Genomic DNA, 24,084 nt, shown 5'->3' with positions numbered 1-24,084 from the left:
TTTATGTTGAATTCATCTAAACTAATCAAATGTCATCCGTTAAATGTTACTAGTATTACACCCGTGCTATGCACGGACTAAGATATTTTCAAAACATTGATTGTTAGTTTCTATATGATTGAAACAAAATTATAAACAATATTATTATACGAAAATTATAAACAAAAGATCATAACATATAATAACAATGAACAAAATGAGTAATAAAATTTTAAGTTATAGTATGAAGGTAAAAATGTTTACAAATCAATATTGGAACATAATATTCAAACATTAAATTATAGATAAAAGAAATTTCAACCTCATTCTTGAAAACTAAAATCCTTATCAATTCTAAAGCCTTTTTTATGACAACCAAGAATGCTACAAAACCACCACAGGCAGGCAGCATATGTTGTTTTCCGGCCCACCTAATCGTTGCATATAATAACTGTGAGACTAAAAAATAAAGCAAATTACATCACACAAAACAAAAAAAATCCTAAAGAATATATAATTACCACTTCTCCTAATGAGATTTAAGATATTGTTTATCAAAAGCTATAATTTAAGATTGCACTGGTGAGACATGTCCTTGTCGAGCTTCATTTCATTTTGCAATATAGTGACCCTATACACTAAAAAACCAAACCTTGAAACTTAAATCCTAAACCCTTAACTTTAAAATATACTCATCATGTCCAACAAATGAGCCAAATATCAATAAAATTCTCCATCTGTCCCAATTCAATTTTATTTTGTTGATCACTTATTCTATTTTTGGGTTTTTAGATCTGTATTCGATATCTTACACTGGGTCGGCCTACTTGATAATCCTTACTGATAGTATATGTTTTTTTACCGGAATCATGGTTGTAAATCTGTTTATATGCTCATATTAAGAAAGTGCTTTACAATTAATAGGGCTATAGGAACGTTAAACAAAAAAAAATTGCTTTCATTCATCCAAGCATCTATTCACCCAATGATATTACTTATTGGAGCCGAAGTAGTGTTTTGTTGAAATGAGGAGTCAAAGACATCGCCAGAAGGGGTTTAATTTCGGTTGTGGCCAAGCCGTGGATACAGCCGATTCGAACATTCGATTATAATTGCAAGGTAAGTAAAAATGCGTGGACAGTAATCAAGCTCGAAATGTTATATTTATACATAGGCCAATAAATTATGACGCTACATATTCTAAAAACCTTTCATATTATCCACTTAGACTAAAATTAATTGTGATTAACGGTTGTTTGCATTTTTTTTCATATTAATCGTTTCTACTTTTTAAAATTAATTTGATCATATGTTAATCATTAATTGCCTTGGGATGAAACCTTTCCTATTCCCCACTTCGGATAAACATAAGTGTGAATAACGGTTATTTGCCTTATAATTAGGGAATATGTAGTGTCATGTTTTCCTAATAAAATGAGGTAGTATAAATTTATGCATGAAATATAAATTGTACCTTTAAAAAAGAAAATTGTACGCCCTGTTTGTCTTCAAGTTTGCTTGAATTATTTTGCAATATTCACTACATTTAACGGAAGTTTTAGTAACAACCAAAAATCAGTTTTAATTAAATAATAATTATATTTAGCAATATTCATTACATTTATTGGAAATCTTTAATTTCCATGAAGCTGCTGTTAACCCTAAACAAATTCACAAACAAAAATTAGTTTTAATTAAATTATAATTTTTAATATAAAATGGCAATCTTGTAAATATCTCTAAAACTTCTCATTTATATTGCAGCTAATTCCGCATATACATATGCACTTGCAATCCTTACAAATATTACACATGGGAGGCCTAGAACCTTAATACTAATACCTATGCATGTAACGATATACATATACGTACAAATACAAACCCCACATCACCTCCTCTTCCTACATATTATTTCTACCTCATATTACTCGCACCTTGTTTCCAAGGGCTCTCTCTACCATCAATGGACTCCATCCGTCGTCAGCGGCTCTCCCTCATCTCACTTTGTTCGCAGGCATGGCCACGCCCCGAACACATCTCACGGATCCCAATAATGTACCGCCACTATTTTCTCCAAAAAAGAAGTTCTAACTTGTTAGAAGAAACACTATCTGAAAATAATGGAGGATAACATACCTCTAAAATAAATATATATAGGTGAAGAGATGCATGAGCGAAACATTGACCTTTGTCTATGTATGTTCGAAGCACATAAGCCAAAAATTTGAAAAAATAATTCACTATTTTTGAGTAAAAAGGAATTTGTACATTATTTTCGATTTAGTGAGTTCGTTCACGTCAATTCCTATTTATAGAGTTTTGTTGAGATCAGTAATTAATTTGGCTTACAAAACCTGTTCATTTCCAAAACTTTTTTACTTCTATTTTTTCTAATTATCTTGAATTAAAAAAAACAATATTTAGTTTTCACCTCACGAGTTTTCCATTGTCTGGAATTTTAAAATTTTAATAAAGTAATTTTGATATAGTTACGATCCACGATGTGAACGTGTATGAAAGGTTTTGTGAGATAATTAGATGCCATTAATAATCTTTTAAACAATTAAGTATCCCAATGTTTTGATAATGATAATCACTCACATATTGCATATATCAACTACCTTTTTATTTAAATAGCTTTGCACGTCTATATTAATATATTACATTAATAGTTATTACATTCATCACAAGTATATAAAGATGTGTATCAGCATTAGTTTTCTAAAACTTTTCCTCTTCCATACTCCCTTCAATTATCATAAAATCGATAAAAAGAACTTTCAATTTATAATATTATTATTAAATTAAATTAATATTCATAATGGCATTCTTGTTAATATCTCCAAAACTCCCCTTTTATATATGTATAGATTACACACATCATTGGAAATATTGAGGAATATATGAATGAGTAACAATTAACTTTGCAAAGAAAGATCAATATCAATTAATTAGAATTTATAAAAGAAAGATTAAAGAAATGAAACCATATGTCAAAGAACTAGATATAAACCAGTGACACGAGAATTTTCAATCCTCTGCTCAACGTTGAGTGAGCTATCCTGACCATTTCAAATGCAGCACTTGATGTCAACTAAAGGGTCACAGGTGTTTACAAAGTTTCTCCTATAATTCTAATCAATGCTTATATTGCCATTCCTGCTTCATTTGCAATGTCATTCGTTAAATAAATTAAAGAATGTTGAAGAACGCAATAACATTTCAGGAAAAAAAAGACCAAATAAATGGGTGGTGACTTGATTTATTCCCAAAAAAACACAAAAATTTAAGCTTGTCGACTAAATGGCCAGACCCAATAATGTATACACAATGCACTCGCCAAGATACACTCCACAACATACAATCTGATTTTTCTGACAATTGATGTGTATAGCTGGTCAAGAAATCGCACAATTGCCACGAGCTTCCCTCGTGCATTTCAACCTCCGTCTTCAGCGACACTATCGCATCGTATTGTATATTGTATATCGTATCGAGCTGAGCTGATTTACCTACCAAAATCTGGTTGTTCTCTTGTACAAGAAATGATATCATGACTAAGGACCGTAAGTTGGAAGGAATCCTTTGGCATGTTGGCTTTCCATTTCGAGAGTCATCAACGATTTCTGCCTTTGATATCTGTTTCTTTTTGCAGAGAGTGCTGCAAACATGAGCAGATCGTCAGCCTAGATATGGATTATAAATGTATATCCATAAAATTATCGTAGTGTCCTTGTTTGTTTGCATTTAGGCGAACAAGAGCTTTGTGGAAAACTTACATGCTAATTCGTGGGGAAGACCAAAGTCGTAGTGGCTGCGCCGCCTCCAGATGCAGAAATAGTATGATCCAAGAACAACCAAAGAAACGATGAGCAGACAAGACAGACCTATCGCGATCTTGCCACCAGTCGATAAGCCACTTTTCCCCCAAAAGAGCGGACATTTTGGAAGAGAAGGTACGCCACATAGCCCTTTATTATTAGAGAGGCTGTAAAATGATATGCCTATTAGAAAATGCAAATTATGACATTGTTCTAACCTTGTTCAATTTCTAGTGGAATTATTATGATCTATCGAACTAGACAGTAACATATATATGAAATGATATAGAATAGACTTGGGGTAAAGATTTACTCAATGGCTCCACCATGGACTCCAACCGAATATAGTTGCTCCGGAACTTCTCCTTCCAGTAAGTTATCATTCAACAATCTGAGAAGAAACAGAACACGATTTAACAAAAGAGCTGATGAATAAATATCTTTAGGTATACTGTGCATTTGGTGAAAAGCTTGACTAGAAAATTTTCATGATAAGTTGGGAAATCAAAAGGCTTTACATATGACAGACAGGTTGGTAAATACTGAAAGGGGTGAGGCAGTTCAATTCATGTTTTAGCATTGAAGGAATGAGTCAGTTCGAAAAGGGTATGCCAGCTATAAGAGCCAGCGCGATTTATAGAAGAAATTTATACTAAATCATGATATACTTTTATTACACACTGCAAATTTCTCATAAAAGTATAAAAAAAACATGCTCAAAACTTACACAAGTTGCAAACTAGACGAAGTTAGGCTATCTGGTATAGGACCTACTAACTTGTTGGCCGACAGGTCCCTGCATCGACAGAACAGAATAGTCATGAAGATATAAAGGGTTGATGAAAAAAAAAATTACTAATACAGCTGCATCACTGTATTAGCACATAGAGAAACCTCATTCATATACAAATTCTGTTTCTTTCTTTAAGTTTGCATCTTTGTTTCTTAAATTGAGTTATAAAATCCCATGTAAAATCAAATGAAAAACCTGAAACTTAACACAAAAACCATGCAAAGCATCTAAACATTTGTAATATATGCAACCAGAATGACCAAACAAAATTTGAAGGATTTAGTAGAAAAATAGTGCAAGATTAAGTTGTCTTACAGTTTCACCAGCGACTGTTGACCCAATCCTGAGGGTAAATTGCCTCCCAATGAATTAGAACTCAAGTTCCTGCATATAAGATTATATAAAAAGTCTGGCAGAAGCAAGTTTGAAAATCATGGACTAGTTGTCAAATATTCAAGTAATTAGGAATGAAAACGTGCAGGGAAGCAAACATTAGGTATCACATATGACATCTAACATCAGTACTCAAGAGTTTGTTGAAGAAATAATGGTGAAACCAGAAAATCACAGAGCATAACCAATTTCAACAAATCAGTGGCGTTCACAACTCCTCTAGCACCACCACTACATTTCTATTTTGAGTTTCGAGGTTCGTCCTAATATGAGGAAAACTATGTTCAAGTATTTACCACTAAACTCGCCAGAAGAAGACAATAACAAATTAAATATTAGTTGAACTTCAATCATCATCCCCATGAGAAAACATATTTGATATCTTTCTGTGTTGCTGTATCTACTATTTTCAAGACATCAAATATGGTAGCACTACTTTTTTTCTCAGAGTAACAAATCATATAGTACAAAATGAACAACAAATAGGAAATCATGCTTGGATACTTACAGGCTTACCAAGTCTGTCAATAGTCCAATTTCATCGCTGATGAAACCTTTCAATCCTTGTCTCCCAAGATCTCTGAAATTTTTTAAACAATAGTCAAATAATGAACTAAAGTAACAGTAATACTAGTAAACAAAATCCATCGCACACCAGAGAGCCTCATTACACACACATACACATTTACAAGTAGAAGAAGCACTTCTTACATCTGGGTCACAACAAGGTGAGTTTCGTTCTTGGTAGGATGGCACGTAACACCTTCCCATGCATCCCACACGGTAGGGGCACAAGGATCTCCATTCCATCCCATCCTGTCCGGCACATGAAGTGACTCCTTCAACGCTCTCATAGCCACAACTGCACAAGTTTCACTCCAAACTATATCATAATGCTATATCAATTGTTGTTCAAACCGCCACCAATAATCTTAATCTTCCCTAACATTCACACCAAAATTAATCAACTACAAAGCAATCCTATCATGGCAATCAAAGTTCACTAAGCTACAAGGCCAGCCAACAATGAAACAAACACACAATCATGAATTCACAAATCCGGAGATACATAACAGTAACACGCACCCTGATCAGGCGCAGTCCGGAGATCAACGGGCACAATGGCATAATTCTCCAAACCACAAATGACAGGAGCTCCGGCCACGGGCTCCAGCCTCACAGTCAAAGCAGTAGCACTCAAATTCCTAACTACGAAGCTGAAATCGTAGGCCGCGAAACCCCCAACCTCCTTGTAAACATCCACCCTCTTCACCGTCTCCCCATTCACCAACACATCGAAAACCCTCTGCCCCGCCCTCGTCACGCTGACGTCAATCTCCGCGAAGTGAAACCACAGCAAGTAATCCAGCTTGGCGTCCACCGGCAGCTCGTACTCCAGCACCCCGCCGCCGCCCCCAACTCCGAACGCCGTAAGCGCCGTAGCGTAGAGCTTCTGTGGGAAGTAATTGGGGCTCGTCTCCGCCCTATCCACATCCTTGATTGCGGAAATCGCTTTAATCGTCGCTCCGTTCGTGATGGAGACCGATTTCAGCATGAATTCGGAGTCCGACAGCCAGGAGCGGCCGAACACGTCGCTGTCGTTGGTGAATCCGGGGCCCCATTGATCGGAGCCGGAGGAGAATCTGCCGTAGTTAATCAGAATGTAATTACTCGAATTCCTTTCGTAATCGAAAGGATAGGCATCGTCGTCGATTCTGGTGAGCTCAATTGACGAAACGAGGGGGGAATCGGTGGCGACGCTGTAGAAGCAGAGGTCGGCGGTGGAATCGGAGTGGTGGAAGAAGAGGTCGGAGTAGGCGCCGGAGCGGGAGACGGAGAGGGGCCAGGGGGAGCGGAAGGAAAAGACGAGAGTGCCCTCGATGGAAACATCGAAGGAGGGGTCGTGGGAGGAGCCGTCGAAGTTGTCGTAGACAGTGAAGGTGCGGAGGTAGAAGCGGCCCGGGGAGGGGGTGGGGATGGAGTAGCAGTTCTTCTTGCCGGAGGAGAGCGGGAAGAAGCGGAGAGTCTTCTCCTGGAGGTGGCGGAAGTGGAGGGGCTCGGAGACGACGGAGGTGGAGCCGCCGGAGTAGAAGCGGTCGGAGAGCCAGGGGGTGTGGAAGGCGTCGGTGGAGTCGGCGTGGCTGCCACAGTCGATGTGGATGGAGTAAGGGGAGAGAGAAAGGGAGAAGGGGATGAGAGAGAGAGAGAGGAGAAGTAGGGTGGCGCCCATGGTGAGTCGCCGGATGAAGCTAATGCGATGCGACGACGACATCACTTGCTTTTTTAAGACACAACACTACACTCTGGATTTATTTCACACTATAATAATAAAAATATCAAATATACAGAATAATCTTCATATATAATTCAATAATTTGGGAATCATATGGAATTAAAATTTAACAAAGGCAAACTACTTTAAGAGATGATATTGATTGTCATATTCTGCTGCGGTCCACATCTATACATTATTATAGATGTAAATATTTTTTTAAGTGAAATATACATTGACATACTACAATATTCTGAGGTGCCGTTAAATTTTCTAAATAAAATAGCGCTAATATATAATAGTATAGGATTAAATTTGAGATTATTTAATCTGGATGAGGTTGGTTATAAGAGCATCTCCAACCATTCCACTAAACTTAAATGTAAATCTCAAATTAAATATTAATTTTACTCCAACCATTTATACTAAACTCAAACTTCTATATTATGCTTTTTTTACTCACAAAATTTGAGAATTTTTTAGGTTTTGGTTTAGTGTAAACCTAAAAATAGGTATTTTTTTCTCAAAAACCAAAAATAGAATTGGTTTTTGAGTACTATTAGAGCTAAATACCTATCTCATTTTAGGTTTTAGTGTACCATTGGAGATGGTCTAACTAATATGATTCTGAAGTTTTCAATTTTATCAAATACACTATATAATATATTTAATCGCGATATACAATTCTCCGAACCAAATAGGCTGTGAGAGTTGCATCTACGACTCCAAAGTTGAAAATTGATAATGAAATTTTAGAGCGCCGAGGTGCCGTAAGATGGCTGCAGCCTGTAATAAATTTATTAGATACACAAATCTAAACAATTTAAACACTGATATAGAAGAGGGAATCCGTGAATTAAATGTTTGAGGCGTTTAATAGTAGCAGTTGGTTGGCCCTAGGTACATTGCAAAAATTAAATTAATGATACATTCAGGAATTTCACGCTTAGCGTTAGGCTAGCAAATTTACATTAATTTCAGCAATATTGAAGTTTGAATCACAGTGGTGTGTATACGTTGTTATCGTAATAAATATTCTTGGAATGTAGCCACATAAATATATGCACTAAATTTTTTTTGCCAACAAAATATCCATTGCAAACCCAAAAATAGTGCTATATTTAATGTTTCTTCTTTGTTAGAAATAGAAGTGAGGATGGGTCGGTACGTTACACTCTATCCAAATTGTCATAACATGTATCATATCGAAAAATTGGTATAAGTATAAGCTATATGCTTACCTTATTGCAATATATTTACTTTTTGGTATAGAAGATTTTAGTATTGACACCATACTATTTTTAGGTATAATACGACATACCAATTTCAGTTTGCAACTTTTACTTTTTGGTATAGAAAATTTTAGTATCGACACCATACTACTTTTTTAGGTATAATACGGCATACCAATTTCAGTAGAACGTGCCAAAATATCGTTATACCTATAATACGATATCATAGTTTAGATATGAAAAATATGGAGTACAATAAAAAAGAGCAAGTGTTAATTTTACTTTCCTAAAAAATGGGTGCATATCATTTAGAATTAATATTAAATATAGTGTTTAAAGCATATTTCACGGTTGAAGTCCTTGGGAATTGACAAATCCGAGCTCATTCTAATGCATGGAATGCGCAAATAGTTTAATTATATATATATAGACAACCTGCCATAGCGCCATGCAATAGTATACTCTCTCTTCTCTATGTTCCAAAAAAATATACTCCCTCCGTCCAATAGAAATTAGTCCTTCCGTATCCACACGGATTTTAATGCATAATTGGTAATGTAAAGAAGGAGAAAAAATAGTTAAAAATGTGTAGTGTATAATGGGCCTATAAACAATAGAGCAAAAAGTAAGGAGAGAAATGTTAATAATTGGATATGGACTATTTATACGGGACACACGAAAAAAGAAATATGATCTATTTCTATGAGACGGAGGGAGTATGAACTTTTCATATTCATCCGTCACATAAAAATGTACATTCTATTTTTTAAAATTACTATATTAATTCAATAATGTAGATCTCACTATCCACTAATATTACTTCAAGTATCGTTATCTTTATCTCTCTTGCTTTAACATATCATTCTCCTACTCCTCTCGTACTTTATCAATGTCTTCATTTTCATGCCACATCTATTGTCTATATTTTTATATTTTTATCAAACAGAGGAACTAGTTCAATACATATAAAGACAACGTTTTCTTCCAACCGAAGCAATCAGAATAATGTCACTATTAAATTATTCCTACTAGTCTCAAACAGTTTAAAGTATTTCATTTCTACTTATTTAAATATTATATATTTCCTGTGGATCGCATTATACAGATTTGTCTGGTGGTGGGTATTTGGTTTTAAACCCGTGACATATTCTGTCGATATATAATATTGTTGTTGATGTGCTTTAATTTGATAGTTATCGTCTTCTTTTGGGTTGCTTTAACACTTAATTAGTCTAATTGCTTGGTGAGGTAAATTGTCAGTACTATCAAATAAGGCTACGTGATAATGACAATTGAATTCAGTACGTCAAATTTTTGCAATCCACCAGAAGAGCACCACTAATTTTAATTTTTCAATGTATATCATTGAATAATAACCTAATCCACTCTGTAATAAACACTGACACAGTAGATGGCCTGAAGCAGGCAACACCTGGGTTTTACTAATATATATCTCATGTAAAGTACTCCTATTATACTTGACACTGTGGAAAACCAAACCAAATAAAATAAGATAAATTTCAGGGTATGTAAGAATGAATGTATCAATTAGGAGGTGGGAAGGAGTGAGGTATCTTAGTTAGAGAGTGTGTTTCATGCCATAACATGACTCTTGTTTCATGTCATACATCCGCGCCATCTGCACCCATTGCAAGTGCACTTTCCCCCGTTCTCAACTAGGCAAAATCGGAGTAATACCACACACAGTTGTTTTGCCCCTTCCGTGATGTGTCTTCACCATAGTGAAATTGCAGGCTTCTGATTCTGAATCTGATGTTGGCGTTGGCGACAGAGAAATGACCATGATGGCAAACGAATGGTCTTTTCTTCATCACCGGACCCCTACATTTTCTTTCCAAACAAAACCGCATAAACATTTTTCCTTATTTTATACTATCCTATCAATATATCTTTTGATTAAATGGATCATAATTGTTCTTGGTTATACTTATATAGTACTCCGTCCGTTCCATGTTAATAGAATCATTTTTCTATTTTAGGAGTTCCAAGTTAACCTAGTCATTTCTATTTTTAACAAAAAACAATTCTCTCTTTTATTTAATTCTCTCTTCATCTCTCTTACTTTATTTTCTTTTTTTCACCATCCATTTAACACTTTATTCTTGAACTCCGTGCCAAAAAGAAATGCTTCTATTAACAATGAACGGAGAGAGTAGTTGGGAATTGGTCTACGTATAGCTCGACATCTCTTTCTATATACATATTACAAACTCTAGTACCCTATTCCATGTACATGTATTATGTCATAAGATATAATTAGTATTTGAAGAACAACCATCATATCGTATCTTATATTAAAAAATAAGGTTTGTTTTATTATCATAAAATGTGGACTAAAGTCATCCAAATAAAATTTGTAAATGATACCGCAAAATTCATTATTGTATTTATAGAACACATATACTGATTTAAATAACGTTTTGACAGATTTCAGTAAAATCGCAATATCCTACCCACTTAAACTTTAACTAGTAATCGAGCACGTTGCCAATCTATTTTGTTTTGGGCTCGTGGGCCATATACTTTGATTTATCATTAAGAATCCAATTTGGGCCGTGCCCCATGCCCCGAGCGAGTTATAAAGTAGGAAAAGTCAAATTCATTATCAAACTAAATTATTGACAAGTACTACGACTCTAATTTATAACAATTTTGAAATAATGAAATTATAAAACTCTATATTTTGATAAATTTAAGTTTATTAAATTAGACGAGATCAATTGCTACAACAGGAAGTTTATGATCTCTACCAACATTTTAATTTTTTTTTTCATCATTGCACCTGGAAAAGGGTAAAATTACAGAGATCAATTTTGAAGGTCTAAATTCGGACATCAATGAATACCTTGGTTTAATTTAAGTTTGAAGTGCAAAATCATTCACTTTTATCTTACAAAGTACAGTCGATGCAAAATCTGTGCAGCTTACATTAATGACGACAAATTAATGTTTGTACACCATATCTTGAAACAATTGTTTCTTAAATGGACAAACTTTGTGGGCATGCATCATTATGTATAGCTAGATTCTTGATTAAGCCGAGGCATAGCTAAATAATGAGCCATTAATCAGAAATCAAGAAAAGAAAATAGTTTAAAGTTTGAGATAGAGAGAGAGAGCGAGAGAGAGAGGGAGAGGTGGTCAAAGAAACATGGGCATAAATGGGAGTAAAGAAAGATAAATACGGATTCAAATAATTGTCCTAGCATTATGACATAGGGTTTTAATTAGGGGCAGCTATCAACTTCATATTTTTTTTATTAATTAGCAGCTCTCACTATCTATCTCTTCGTCAAATCCATACCATATACCACTGCGCCTAAATGCCCCACACACATTACACATACATTATGTGTGTATATTATTTGGAGTATGTTTAAATGATCATTAAACTTGAATACAAATAATATTGCTCCATCGTATTAAATATTAATCCTTAACTGCTGACTCTTTGCAATTTATATGCTAAGACCGCTTAAATGAGTCAAACTTTTTGACCCATTAATGACATACTTCTCACTTTGAAATATTAGTCGATTGTTTCAAATATACCCTCCATGATTTATTTCTAAATTAATTTTCAAGATAATTACATATATTTACTAGTATAATCTTGAAAATTTGAAATGCTAAAATACTTTAAACAACGCATGTAATAAGCAAGGAGGAATGATATGCTACATACCTTATGAGCTTTTCATGTGAGCACTACACTCGTTTGATGTACGTGTAGTATTGTTCGTTTTGATTTACATGTTTAGTTTAATTCTAGTATATTAAAAAATGTTATTGAAAATTTTAATTTCACAAAATTCATATAAATCAAAGCTTGATTTGTTATTTTATTAATTTATTTAAAATTATAGAGAAAACGAGCCATCAAACTTTGATTTTTATGAATTTTGCAAAATTTAAAAATTCAAACACTTTTTAATGTACTAGATATAAACTAAACATATAAATCGAAACAAACATTACTAAACGTGCATCAAACGAGAATGATGCTTACGAAGCTCGTATAAGGTATATGTAGCATATCATTCCTCGCAAGAAAGTTTAGTATATACTACTCCCTCCGTCCCGGCTAAGATGACACATTGCTTAGCCGGCACGAGATTTTAGGAGTTATTGGTTAAAGTGTTTAATTGGAGAGAGAAAATGTGGGTGTAATTATTAAAGTAGAGAGATAAAGGAAGATGAATATTTTAATAGGAGTGAGAAAAAGTGGTTGAGTGTATTAATTGGAGAGAGAAGAAATGTGTCATCTTAGTTGGGACAAACCAAAAAGGAAAACGTGTCATCTTAAGCACGGAGGGAGTAGTACTTTTGTTCAATAAAATAATCTATTCACGAAGAAGCGGACAAACGAATTCGATGGGAGCTACACGACATTTATTTTATCGAATTATTCAAGTTTCAGGTGCCGAATCAAATGTTTATGCTTTCAGGGATAGAAGGGGTAGAAACTTTTGAAACGACGTCATGGATTTTAGATAATTAATCGAGGGGAAGGTATCAAATCAAATAAGATAGCTACATAAATAATATAGGGCTCCTAAATTTAGCGAGATGAATTGATCACATCGGTTATGTTGGTCTGCAAAGAAAATTCAAACTAAAAAAAAAAACACACCCCTGATTGTGCAAATCTTCTAATATAAATTGACAGGGCCCAGTCACAACTTTCATTTAGCCTTTTAACTTTTTTTTTACGTCAAAGGTAAATTTTGTACAAATAAATTCAAAATGATTACGTCAAGAATAAAATTTGGAATACAATCCATTCAATGCATTCTATTAGCTATAGAGCATGATGTATGGGCAAGCATATGGGCAATATGATTTGTTGATCGTCTTGTAAATCTCATAGAGGATCCAGAGACCTCTTTCGAAAGTTAGACAACAATATTCCACCTCTACCCAAAGATGCTATCTTTATGTATACCGTCACCACCCAACTCAACGTCTCTCCCAAGCTACGAAGCTCGGCCATAATTGGGTCAACCAATCTTCCCACCTGACCACATATCGTCGCCTCCATTGTCCCTTCAAAATCTCAAGCAATCGCACCACATCCAGCCTTTCTTTTGACCCTCTTATTATGCAAATATGAGAACACTGAAATGGGAGATGGTTGATCTTCAAACCTTTCTTAAAGTTAGAATACAGAATCATATCAGTTGATATCACAAAATATATCATTTCCTCATTTAATAAAAGTTCGTTGATATGGTTTGATATCATTTCCTCATTTGCACATATCAGTTCTTGGCTCAATAATAGGATTTGATATGGTTTATAATGCCAACTAATATTATTGTATTAATGAACTGATATGATTTGCAATTCTCAGAGTTTTCATTTTAACAAGTTCTAAAGAAAACCACTCTCTACTAAAATGAAATTATAAAGTTAATACATTAACAGTAAGTTTAATGGTATCAATTATTTTTAAAAAATTCGTTGTCTCAACTATTTGTACTTATATAGAAACTGATTTCGTTTATCAAGAAGGTATCATTGTAGATCATTGCAATTCAAATGTTGAAACTGGTTATCACATTCCCAGAATAAGAAGCCTTCTCATTCAAACATCTCCTATACTATGATAAAATTTCAAACATCCATCGTAGATATTCAAAAGTGCATATTCGTACTAAATGACAATATAAATAGATGAGGTTATTAATTTTTAAAATAACCCAACCCTACACATCTTAATATATATACAACCCCACCACTACTACCTCATCCTCCACACCTCTCAATTACATGTACATTTTTCAACAGTTAATAGCCCCTACTTTCACTCTTCTCTCCACTGCATTCTTCATCATCTCCTTGCATTAGATATCTCCTTTAAAACCTCCCCACCAAATCCGAAAAAGACAATAATTATTGCATTTACAAGCCCTATTCAAAAAAACATGTTTCCCTCAACCAACTGCAACAACCCTTTTGATGAATCCTTGCTCACAATAAGGCCATCATCATCTCCTCCTTCACCATTCACATCCTCCTCTCATCAAAACCCTACCCCCAAACACGACGACAACAACGACCTCCTCTTCAACTTCCCCTCGCCTTTCCTCGACGAGCAAGAGTCCCCCTTGAACCAAATCTTCCTCCGCCCCCTCGTTCACCACAATCTCGTGAAGTCAAAAATCGAAGATCAGATTCCGGCCACCGCTGCTGCCCCAGCGCCGCGGCGGAGGGCCGGGAAGAAGGACCGGCACAGCAAGATTTGCACGGCGCAGGGGATAAGGGATAGGAGAATGCGCCTCTCTCTTCAAGCGGCTCGGAAATTCTTCGATCTCCAAGATATGCTCGGCTACGACAAGGCCAGCAAAACGATAGAGTGGCTCTTCGCGCAGTCAAGCGAGGCGATCAAGGAGCTCGCTCACGTGAAGAGCGAGTCATTCCTCTCGGAATGCGAAGACCTTTCCGGAATCGAGGAGATCAGCTCCTGCGCTGTGATTCCGGATAAGGCTTCGAGCAGCGCCAAGGCGCTGAGGGAGAAGGCGAGGGCGAGGGCGAGGCGTCGGACGCAGGAGAAAATGCTGGTGAAACGCCTCCGTGTCGCTGGAGATTGCTTCACACCAAACCCTAGTATCCCTATCGACGAAATTAGGGTTTCTGAGGAGTTGGGAATGGTTGAGAATTTTTGGGGGAATTTGAGCTCTGACTATCAATGTGCAGTTTCGGATCCGAGTTTGGTAGGATTTCTTGGGAATTGGGATGTTTTTTCGGTTGGAAATCAGGTTTCTTTTGCAGGTAATCTCGACTCAGTTTTCTCTGAATTTCATTAATATAATAATTAAGCACTTTTTTTTTGTTCTTCTAGCTAGCTATAGTTAGTCTTCCTCACCTTGTGTATATCATTTTAAGTATGGATTTTCGAGGACTTTACATCGATATACTGCTTTATGTTGTATAAATGGAGGACTAATGTTTATATCATTCCACTTAAATTTTCAATAATTTAGCCAATCTTTAGTGAGTTGGAACATCAATACGTATTCATGTATAATAACATTGGCGCAACTCCTTGCGGAAATTATTGATGAAGCTTACAATTTCTGCTGCATTATATAAACAGAAGAAGCAGTTGAGCATAATTCTGCCTCTGCTTACTTTATTTCCAGAAATAAATACTCACCCAGTCCACAAAAATTAGACCAGGTTTACTATTTTTGGGTGCCACCAAATAAAACTACGGGAAAGTTTTCAACCAGTACTAACCCTACAATTCAATCTAAATATGACCCCACAATCTACCAACACTCATTCTACTGCCTTTTCCTCCATCTCTCTTACTTTTTTCTATCTTTCTCTTACTTTACCAAGTATACATTAAAATTTATGACATTCATAATCTTGTCTATTTTTAGGGACGGAGGAAGTAGCTCTTTTGCTAAAAAAAATCGAAAAAATACAATAATTTTGGAATTTATACACAACTCAACCACTATAACCTAATCAATTGAAGAAGCACACAGCTAACGAATAATCCTACAAGGTGTGTGCTTTTTTTTTTCGCAGTTTCAACTAAAATACATTTAGCTTTTGGACTCTAAAATAAACACGTTTTATACATCTTTCAAATGATACTAATACTAATTTGTTTGCGCAATCAAATCAGTATGTTTTACACTCTTAAATTTGTTGCAATAAGATGTTACTACGTTATAGGTCGTGCGAAATTAGTTTGTGCTAAATCGAGATATATTAGTACTTATTAAATACATGTTGATATAGGCCAAATTTTAATTGGTATAGTATGTATATGTTTAGTTTATGATGATTTAATTTAGCTTAACCTTAACATCGGCCTAGGGTTTCCTTGTATCAGATTATTTTCCTGCACGATGTTTTTTGCTGCTGCAAGTAATAATCAAAATGTTTAAAACATATATATAAATTCCCATGTAATTAAGTATGCAATATATGTACTTACCCGTTATAAATCCGTGTCACTCTTAGGTAGTTAATTTATATTCACTAAACAAAATAATGAAGCTGAAGTTGAGGCATTAAATTAGTTTTTATTAATTGGTAGATTTTCACATCAATGCAGACAATTACCTCTTTAAATGAGAAAATGTTTGAAAATGATGCGGCAGGTGAACGACGATTTATTATTTACAACTCCAGAATTTAATCCAGAAAATTGTTAGGTTCTTCATGATAATAATGCTGCAAAATTCCTCCCTACACTAAATAATTTCAACTGCATATACGTAAAACATAATGAATGAAATGAAAATCCTCAGACCATTAGTAATACAAATTTCTAACTTAAATGGCAGCTAGCTACCATTCATGCATGGTGAGAAAATATATTAATTGGACAATTGGAGATAAATGAGCATTTAGCTACCATGTCATTCACGAACTCCCTCCGTCTCACCGTAAATTACTTGTTTTTTTTTTGTTTGTCCAAACCAAGATAATCCATTACTAAAAAGTAGAACACATTTATCTCTACTTTATTCATTTTCTCTTACTTTATTCTCTTCGCTTAACACATAAAATAAAGTTGCATAAAATCTCATGCCACCCAAGAAAGAGGTCATCTTCTTCGGGACGGAGGGAGTATTATAAAGAATATTGATTAATGTAATACTCCATATAAAACATATTAAATGGGAGAAGCATTATTGTATGCATAAAGATTGCATTACAATAAAAGAAACATTGACATTTGTATAAAAAAAATAACCTATAAACAAATTAACAATGACCTTCGTGTTATCTAAAATGGAAGTTATGCGATTATGAACTATATCAGTTCACAAATATATTAGTATCTGACTGAATATAATACTATTAGTTATTAACTCAATATCAGTTTCTGACTGAATATTAGACATTAATATATTTTGTTATACCAACTAATATTAATTTATTAACAACCTGTTATGATTTTCAGTTGTTAAAGTTATATTTTAAAAATATTTTCACTTAAATTAATTGAAGACGACATAATTTGATAGCTTATAAAAATATCGGTTCGAAAACGTCTAGTTAATGCAAAGGCGGCAATTCCAAATCATGCTAATTTTGTTTTCCTAATAATGCAAAAGTGAAGAAGTCTACTAATTAGAGTAAGTTAATTTGATTCTTCGAGTGGTTAAAATAATTTTTATTTGAATCAAACCCTACATATTTATAGATAGAGAAACATTAATACTCCCTCCGTTCCGCGGTAGTTGAGTCATTTTGTCATTTCAGTACATTCCATAGTAGTTGAGTCATTTCCTTTTATAGCAAAAATCAACACATTTCTTATCTCTTACTTTACTCTCTCTTAATTTATTCTTTCTTTATCTCTCTACCTTTTTCACTTTTTACTTTATTCTTCCTTTAATTAACATACTTAACACAGTTTTTCTTAAATCTCATGCTGAAAAGAAACGTCTCTACTACCGCGGAACCTTGGTTTATTACAAAATCTCTGTACTGGTCAATATAAACATTTCAGCCATAAGCTCATCATGAGATCTAAATTGAAATTAGACCGCTTTGTCTTATGTGGCACCAAAAACTTGTCATAATAATTGCCATTAATTTCCTGCATTTATTATAAAATTAAATATCTAGCGTGGACCAGCAGAAGTTTACTACAAATCTCAGACAATCTTTGAATACATATATATATGTATACACGAGTGTATTAGGGTGAAACGTCACCTAAAATTGGAACTAAGATCGACCACAAATCATAGAATTATAATATGGATGATCATTATTTAATTACTTTTTTACACGTATATGATTTTCATGTTTGGAATTGAAGATCAACTAATTTCTCTCTTTTAAAATTTCTTAAAACATTAAATTTCATATAATTCTCTTGATTAAATTATCTTTTCATAAAAGTATATGTAAATAATAATAATTTTATAAAAATTCTAACAAAATCCATCAAGTGTCTGCATGAAATTGTTTTTGTAGTCATTATAACTGTAAGCGTATCATTAAATTTGAGAAATAAATACATATAAGCAGCTCTCTCAAGCTTCTAGTATTAATCCCAACATTCATACCTTGCAAAAATCAATAATGCCAAACACATAGCCGACTAATTATTTAGGGAGTTTGTCTAGTTGTAGGTGGTACCAATTACCATGAACTATAGCGAGTTGTAAGAATGTCAAGTTTCTTAGATACTTTTGAAAAACCCTTTGGGAAAAGCCGTGGACTTAACCATACCATAAGAGCATCCGCCTCGTTGTTGTGATCCATCACTCGATGATGCTCTTGAACAGAAAGTTAGAGAGAGAAAACTCGTTAAAACAAGCGGTGCAAATGAAAATGAAAACGAAAATCGCGTTTATATATGATTTTTAAAAAAAAAAAAAAAAATTCAAAAATCGGCGCTGGCCGATCGGCTGGCCGATCGGGCCTCCACAATGGCGGCTAGCCGATCGGCTAGCGCTTCGGCCGGCGACGAGCGTCGGCCAGCCCACGCCGATCCGCTCTCCGAAATCGCGTTTGCCGATTGCAATGGTTCGGCTAGCCGATCGGCTAGCGCGACGAATCGGCTAGCCGACCATTGCGGATGCTCTAAGACCCTTGACTGATCTTTGGTAACCAAGAATTGGAAGTCGTGACACTTATGTATATATACCCATTGTTGAATTTACTTATAGTCACACCATCCAGTACTCTACCACACATTTTTTACCTTTTGATGTTGTTTATTATTTTCATCCGCAAATCCTTATGGATCCTTCCACATCAGATTGGCCTACTTCCATCATTTGTGATGTACATGGAGTCCAAATGACCAAATTTGTCCAAGATCTCCATGCCAAGTTGCAAGAAAATATATGAAAGAAGGTTGATAAGCACTATGCTCGAATAGCTGACAAGACAATGAAGGACGTGAACTTTCAACCAGAAGATTGGGTTGAGTGAAATTTAGAAAAATACAATTTCCTAACAAAACCAAGTCCAACCTAAAGGAGATGGTCCTTTCAAATGCTTCAATGTTTCTAATCTGAGCCCTTTTAACTTTTCAGGTGACATTTGAGGACAAATCATTCATAGGAAGAGGAGAATGATGTAATCACATAACTCGTATCATCAAACGGATCCATTGAAGGGCCTAGATGGACCTTGAACTCAGCCCCTAACTTGCAAAGAGTCATGGGCTTCAACCATTTTTTCTCTTTATTTTTTTAAAATTTTTACTAATATTGTATTCAAATTTGTGTTATTCAACCAATGTTAAGATTATTTTCCCTGAACGGAAGAAGTAATATATATTCTACTCAGAATTAACAATACACAACTTAGTTAAGCCTATAACTAATAGTTAAACAAAATAAAACATTATAGGGTTATAATTTATGATTTGAAATCCATATAATGGCCCCTGTTTGTTACTTGCATTCTAAGGAACATTTATTGGAAATTGACATCATCTCATTCTCGTTTTCTTCTGCTCCTCTCAACCTTAAATTAGATCATAAACTATAGCTCACAAGTCAAAACTCCTCACATGGAAGCAAACATGTACCGTCTAATTCAACCCTCCTCATTCTCTCTCTCTCTCTCACACACACACGCACACACACAAATGTATATATACTAAAGTCTATATATTAGTTAGGCTCAGCCCTATTTTCTCATTTTACTAATATAATTATATCTTTCCCAAATTTCTCCTGATTCCATTGCTCCATGATTTCCCTTAAATTCCTTCTCCATCCCACTTTTCTTCATTTCATGATCATGAAAATCCCTCTTTTATTCTATTCATTGCTTTCACTTGGTCTCTTCTTACTACTGTTTCATCAATTCTACAACTTCAAACTCCTCCCAAAAAGCCCAAACAATGGTTTCCAATCATATTTACTAAGTCATCAATCATTCATCACTCACAGAAAAGCATTGGCCAGCAACTTCGACTTCACGCCATTCCTCCACCACCAAAAACTTCCACCGGACCACCACAGGCCGCAGCCTGGGGGTAGCGAGATCGATCCACGTTATGGCGTGGAGAAGCGCCTTGTACCTACCGGCCCAAACCCTTTGCACCATTAATTAGTCTTACACATGCATGACCAAGTTTTGGTTAGTCACATGTGATTTCATTGTTTTCTTTTACCTCTCATATTAATTTGTAATTTTTTTCTGGTTGAGATTAATGAAAAGTCGTGTAAATTTTTATGATGAAAATATTAGAACTTGTAACAGATATGAAATGATGATATATTCTTTCTATTTTTTTTTTCCAAAAAAATGTTATTGAGCTCCATATATCTATTACTCGTATTTTGCAGTATTAACTGAAAATTGAAGAAACATATGAGTAGCTGTGACGGCACGGCAGGAATGGTAAATTGGACATTTAATTAGCTAACAACTTGTTAATGATATTATTTAAATTGGTTGGTCAAAATTAGGAGCATTTGATTACTTAGAAAAGAAATTACAATGAGCGTGTAATGCACTCGATGACCTATTTTTCCCAATCCGTGTTTCCTGCAATCCCCTTGATTGCTGCTACAATCTAATTATCCTAATTTTCTATATTTAATAGGAGTATAGTTTTCTTGATTAATTGGTGGGATTTTTTTATCAGATTTATATTGGCTGTGGTTTGTCCCCTATTATTAGTGGGTTTAGTGTCTTGTACGCCCACGCATACTCGCACGGGATTCCTTTTCTCAATGCTAATAATAATCAGTACTTCTACGGGAATAGGAGTTCTGATTTTTCATTTTAAACTTTAGCAAATAGGAGTCTCGATTCCTTTTTTATTACTCCCCCCGTTCCCGATTAAGAGTTACATTTTTCCATTTCGGTCCGTCCCCAATTAAGAGTCACACTTCATTTTTACCATAAATAGTAAGTAGGTCCCACATTCCACTAACTCAATTAACTCACATTTGATTATAAAACCAATATAAAAAAATGAGTCTCACATTCCACTAACTTTTTCAACTAACTTTTCTTTACATTTATTAAAACTCGTGCCCGGTCAAAGTGTGACTCCTAATTGGGGACGGAGGGAGTATAAATGGTACTATCTCCGTTCCAAGGAAGATGACCCATTTCTTGAGCTGTACGAGATTTAATGTCACTTTATTTTGTGTGTTAAGTGAAGAGAGTAAAATAAGAGAAAAGAAATAACGTAGAGATAAATGTGTTTCCATTTTTAGTAATGAGTTATTTTGGTTGGGACAAACCAAAAAGCAAAGTTGGTCATCTTCAATGGAACGGAGGGAGTAATAAACTCCACATTTTTACTAACCTATTTCACTCACATTTCACTTAATATTTTTAAAACTCGTGTTGGAACACGAGTTTTGGTTTCACCCTTCTTAATACTCCCCTCATTTAGGACTCCCGTTTACCATTTTTGGGTGTCCCACTTTAGAAGTCCCGATTGGAATATTATATAAATGGTAATAGGCTCCACATTCCACTAACATTTTTCAACTCACATTTTATTATAAAACTAATACTCCCTCCGTCCCGGCTAGGATGACACATTGCTTAGCCGGCACGGGATTTTAGGAGTTATTGGTTAAAGTGTTTAATTGGAGAGAGAGAAGGTGGGTGTAGGTATTAAAGTAAAGAGATGAATAAAGATGAATATTTTAATAGGAGTGAGAAAAAGTAGTTGAGTGTATTAATTGTTGAAAAAAAGTTATCAAAAAAGGAAATGTGTCATCTTAGTTGGAACAAACTAAAAAGGAAAACGTGTCATCTTAAGTGGGACGGAGGGAGTACGATAAAAAAAGTAGGACTCACATTCCACTATCTTTTTTCACCAATTTTTCTTTTACATTTCTTAAAACCCGTGTTGAACTCAAATGAGATTCCTAAAGTGATAATTAGTACTCTCTTTGTCCGCGAACAGGAGCCTTGGTTCATTTTCGTTTGTTTGGGATTCAACTATAAAAAAATAAATATTCTAGACCAAAATTGTGAAATGGCCATACAAAGGGATGTCAATCGGGTGTGGCCAATCGGGCTGAAATTTTAACGGGTTAAAAATTTACAGCCCTAACTATAAGCGTTCGGCTTTCGGATTAGCCCTGCAGGCTAATCGGGCTACAAACTATTAACTAAAATATTTTATTTATTATTACTATTTGTAAAGATCCCTTAAATCCTTCTTTGAAAGGGAGTTGGAATCTACATTATCTCCTCAACGAGAGGTCGTGTTATGATCAATGATACTGGCGATGTCTACGCAATGTTCAAAGTTAACATAATTGTATATTATTGACAAATCTGCATTTTGATCCACATTACTAGCCACTGTAGGTGTGTTGTCTCTCTATCCAATTAAATTTCCAATTCTTCAATGTGATCATACAGTTTTAAATTTTCTAATATGTGATTGGTGATTTTTATCTGGCTAAAGCATGTGATACAAAGTCATGATTAATGTTCTCTCTTGAGACAATTGGAATCTCAAGAAATATGATAACATTAAACAATGCAATTCCCTCAGTGTTCATGAATTCATCATATTTGTTGTGAGTTATTATATTCTTTGAAAATTATCTTCTGTTTAAACTGCATTAATCTTTTCTCGACAGCAAGTTAAACACATGCAGAGAAGAATCTAAATGGGAGTTAAATGATTTTTTTTACAATTTTTCTCCAGATATTTAGAAATTCGTTATCTTGGTTTCATGAGAAAGTAAAGATAAGAAAAAGCAAGAAAATAAAAAGACAAGCATGTAGTAGAAATATTTGAGGATTTTGTTAGGTTGATGATCAAGGAAAATACAACTATACATCATACGTACTGTTTCTTTTTTTCTAATCTACAAAATTGTTGTTCTCATAATGAGTCTAATTGTTGAGAATGTTCAGAAGGGAAACTCTGGTTTTGATCAGCTGCCTGAAGATTGATTCGAGATCTTCTTCAACAACTTGAATGTCTGAATCCATCTCTTTTATGTGATTCACGAGCTCGTTTTCTTGGTTCAGTTGCAAGAATGATTCCACCTTGTTGAACTCATTTTCGTCAGTGGATACTTTCTTGGAATGCATCAGCCTTGACAGCAAGGATCTCTTGCTTTCATGCACATTGGTTCCCAACACGTAGGACAACAGAGCCTCGAGCATGGAAATGGCAACAGACTCTGCATCCTTCAATATGGAACCATTATCACAAGTGGCCGAGGAGCTATGCCTCAAGTTCTTCAAACACTTTTGTATCATTTTCTTCAACTTCTTTCTGGAAGAAAGGTAAGCATTGATGCCTTGAACATCCTTTCTCCTTATTGCAGAAAGAAGATCTCTTAAATCTTCCTTTGCAAGAGAGATGACATCTTTAACTGAACTGCAAGCATCCAATAGCTTAATGTAATCATCCACACATTCCTCAGAAACAATCTGTTGAATGTGAGACAAAAGAAGCAAATCGTCAATGCTCTCATACAAGTTTCTCAGACCATTTATTTTTCCATTGAATGATGAGAGCGATGAACAAGTAGCTTCTGATGACCTCAATCTGGATAAGTTGTCTTCGAACTGTGAAACAGCAGGATGGGATGAAGATGGGAAACTAAGAGAGCGGCTGTGATGAAGAGCCAT

The 24,084-nt window shown here is 34.8% G+C and overlaps 3 protein-coding genes across 3 annotated transcripts; 1 reads left to right on the top strand and 2 right to left on the bottom strand.

Moving 5' to 3' along the window:
- Positions 1–3,254: 3,254 nt before the first annotated feature.
- On the bottom strand, positions 3,255–7,310 carry LOC125222817 (receptor-like protein 4). Its single transcript, XM_048125647.1, has 8 exons — positions 6,073–7,310; positions 5,698–5,848; positions 5,495–5,566; positions 4,909–4,977; positions 4,528–4,596; positions 4,114–4,191; positions 3,759–3,967; positions 3,255–3,640 (listed from the first exon to the last, which is right to left on the bottom strand). The coding sequence occupies exons 1-8, from the start codon at positions 7,256–7,258 to the stop codon at positions 3,537–3,539; spliced, it is 1,938 nt and encodes a 645-aa protein (XP_047981604.1). The 5' UTR covers positions 7,259–7,310; the 3' UTR covers positions 3,255–3,536.
- A 7,015-nt stretch (positions 7,311–14,325) lies between these two features.
- Positions 14,326–15,426, top strand: LOC125185349 (transcription factor TCP12-like). The gene has a single exon (XM_048081874.1). The coding sequence runs from the start codon at positions 14,439–14,441 to the stop codon at positions 15,318–15,320; it is 882 nt and encodes a 293-aa protein (XP_047937831.1). The 5' UTR covers positions 14,326–14,438; the 3' UTR covers positions 15,321–15,426.
- A 7,911-nt stretch (positions 15,427–23,337) lies between these two features.
- LOC125220272 lies at positions 23,338–24,084 on the bottom strand. The gene has a single exon (XM_048122431.1). It carries the CDS (start codon positions 24,082–24,084, stop codon positions 23,338–23,340), a length of 747 nt encoding a protein of 248 aa, XP_047978388.1.

Source organism: Salvia hispanica, chromosome 4, assembly GCF_023119035.1.
Source record: "Salvia hispanica cultivar TCC Black 2014 chromosome 4, UniMelb_Shisp_WGS_1.0, whole genome shotgun sequence".
Classification (NCBI taxonomy): Eukaryota; Viridiplantae; Streptophyta; class Magnoliopsida; order Lamiales; family Lamiaceae; genus Salvia; species Salvia hispanica.
Note: the sequence above shows the minus strand (reverse complement) of the source record. Positions and strands in the feature narration are given on the sequence as shown.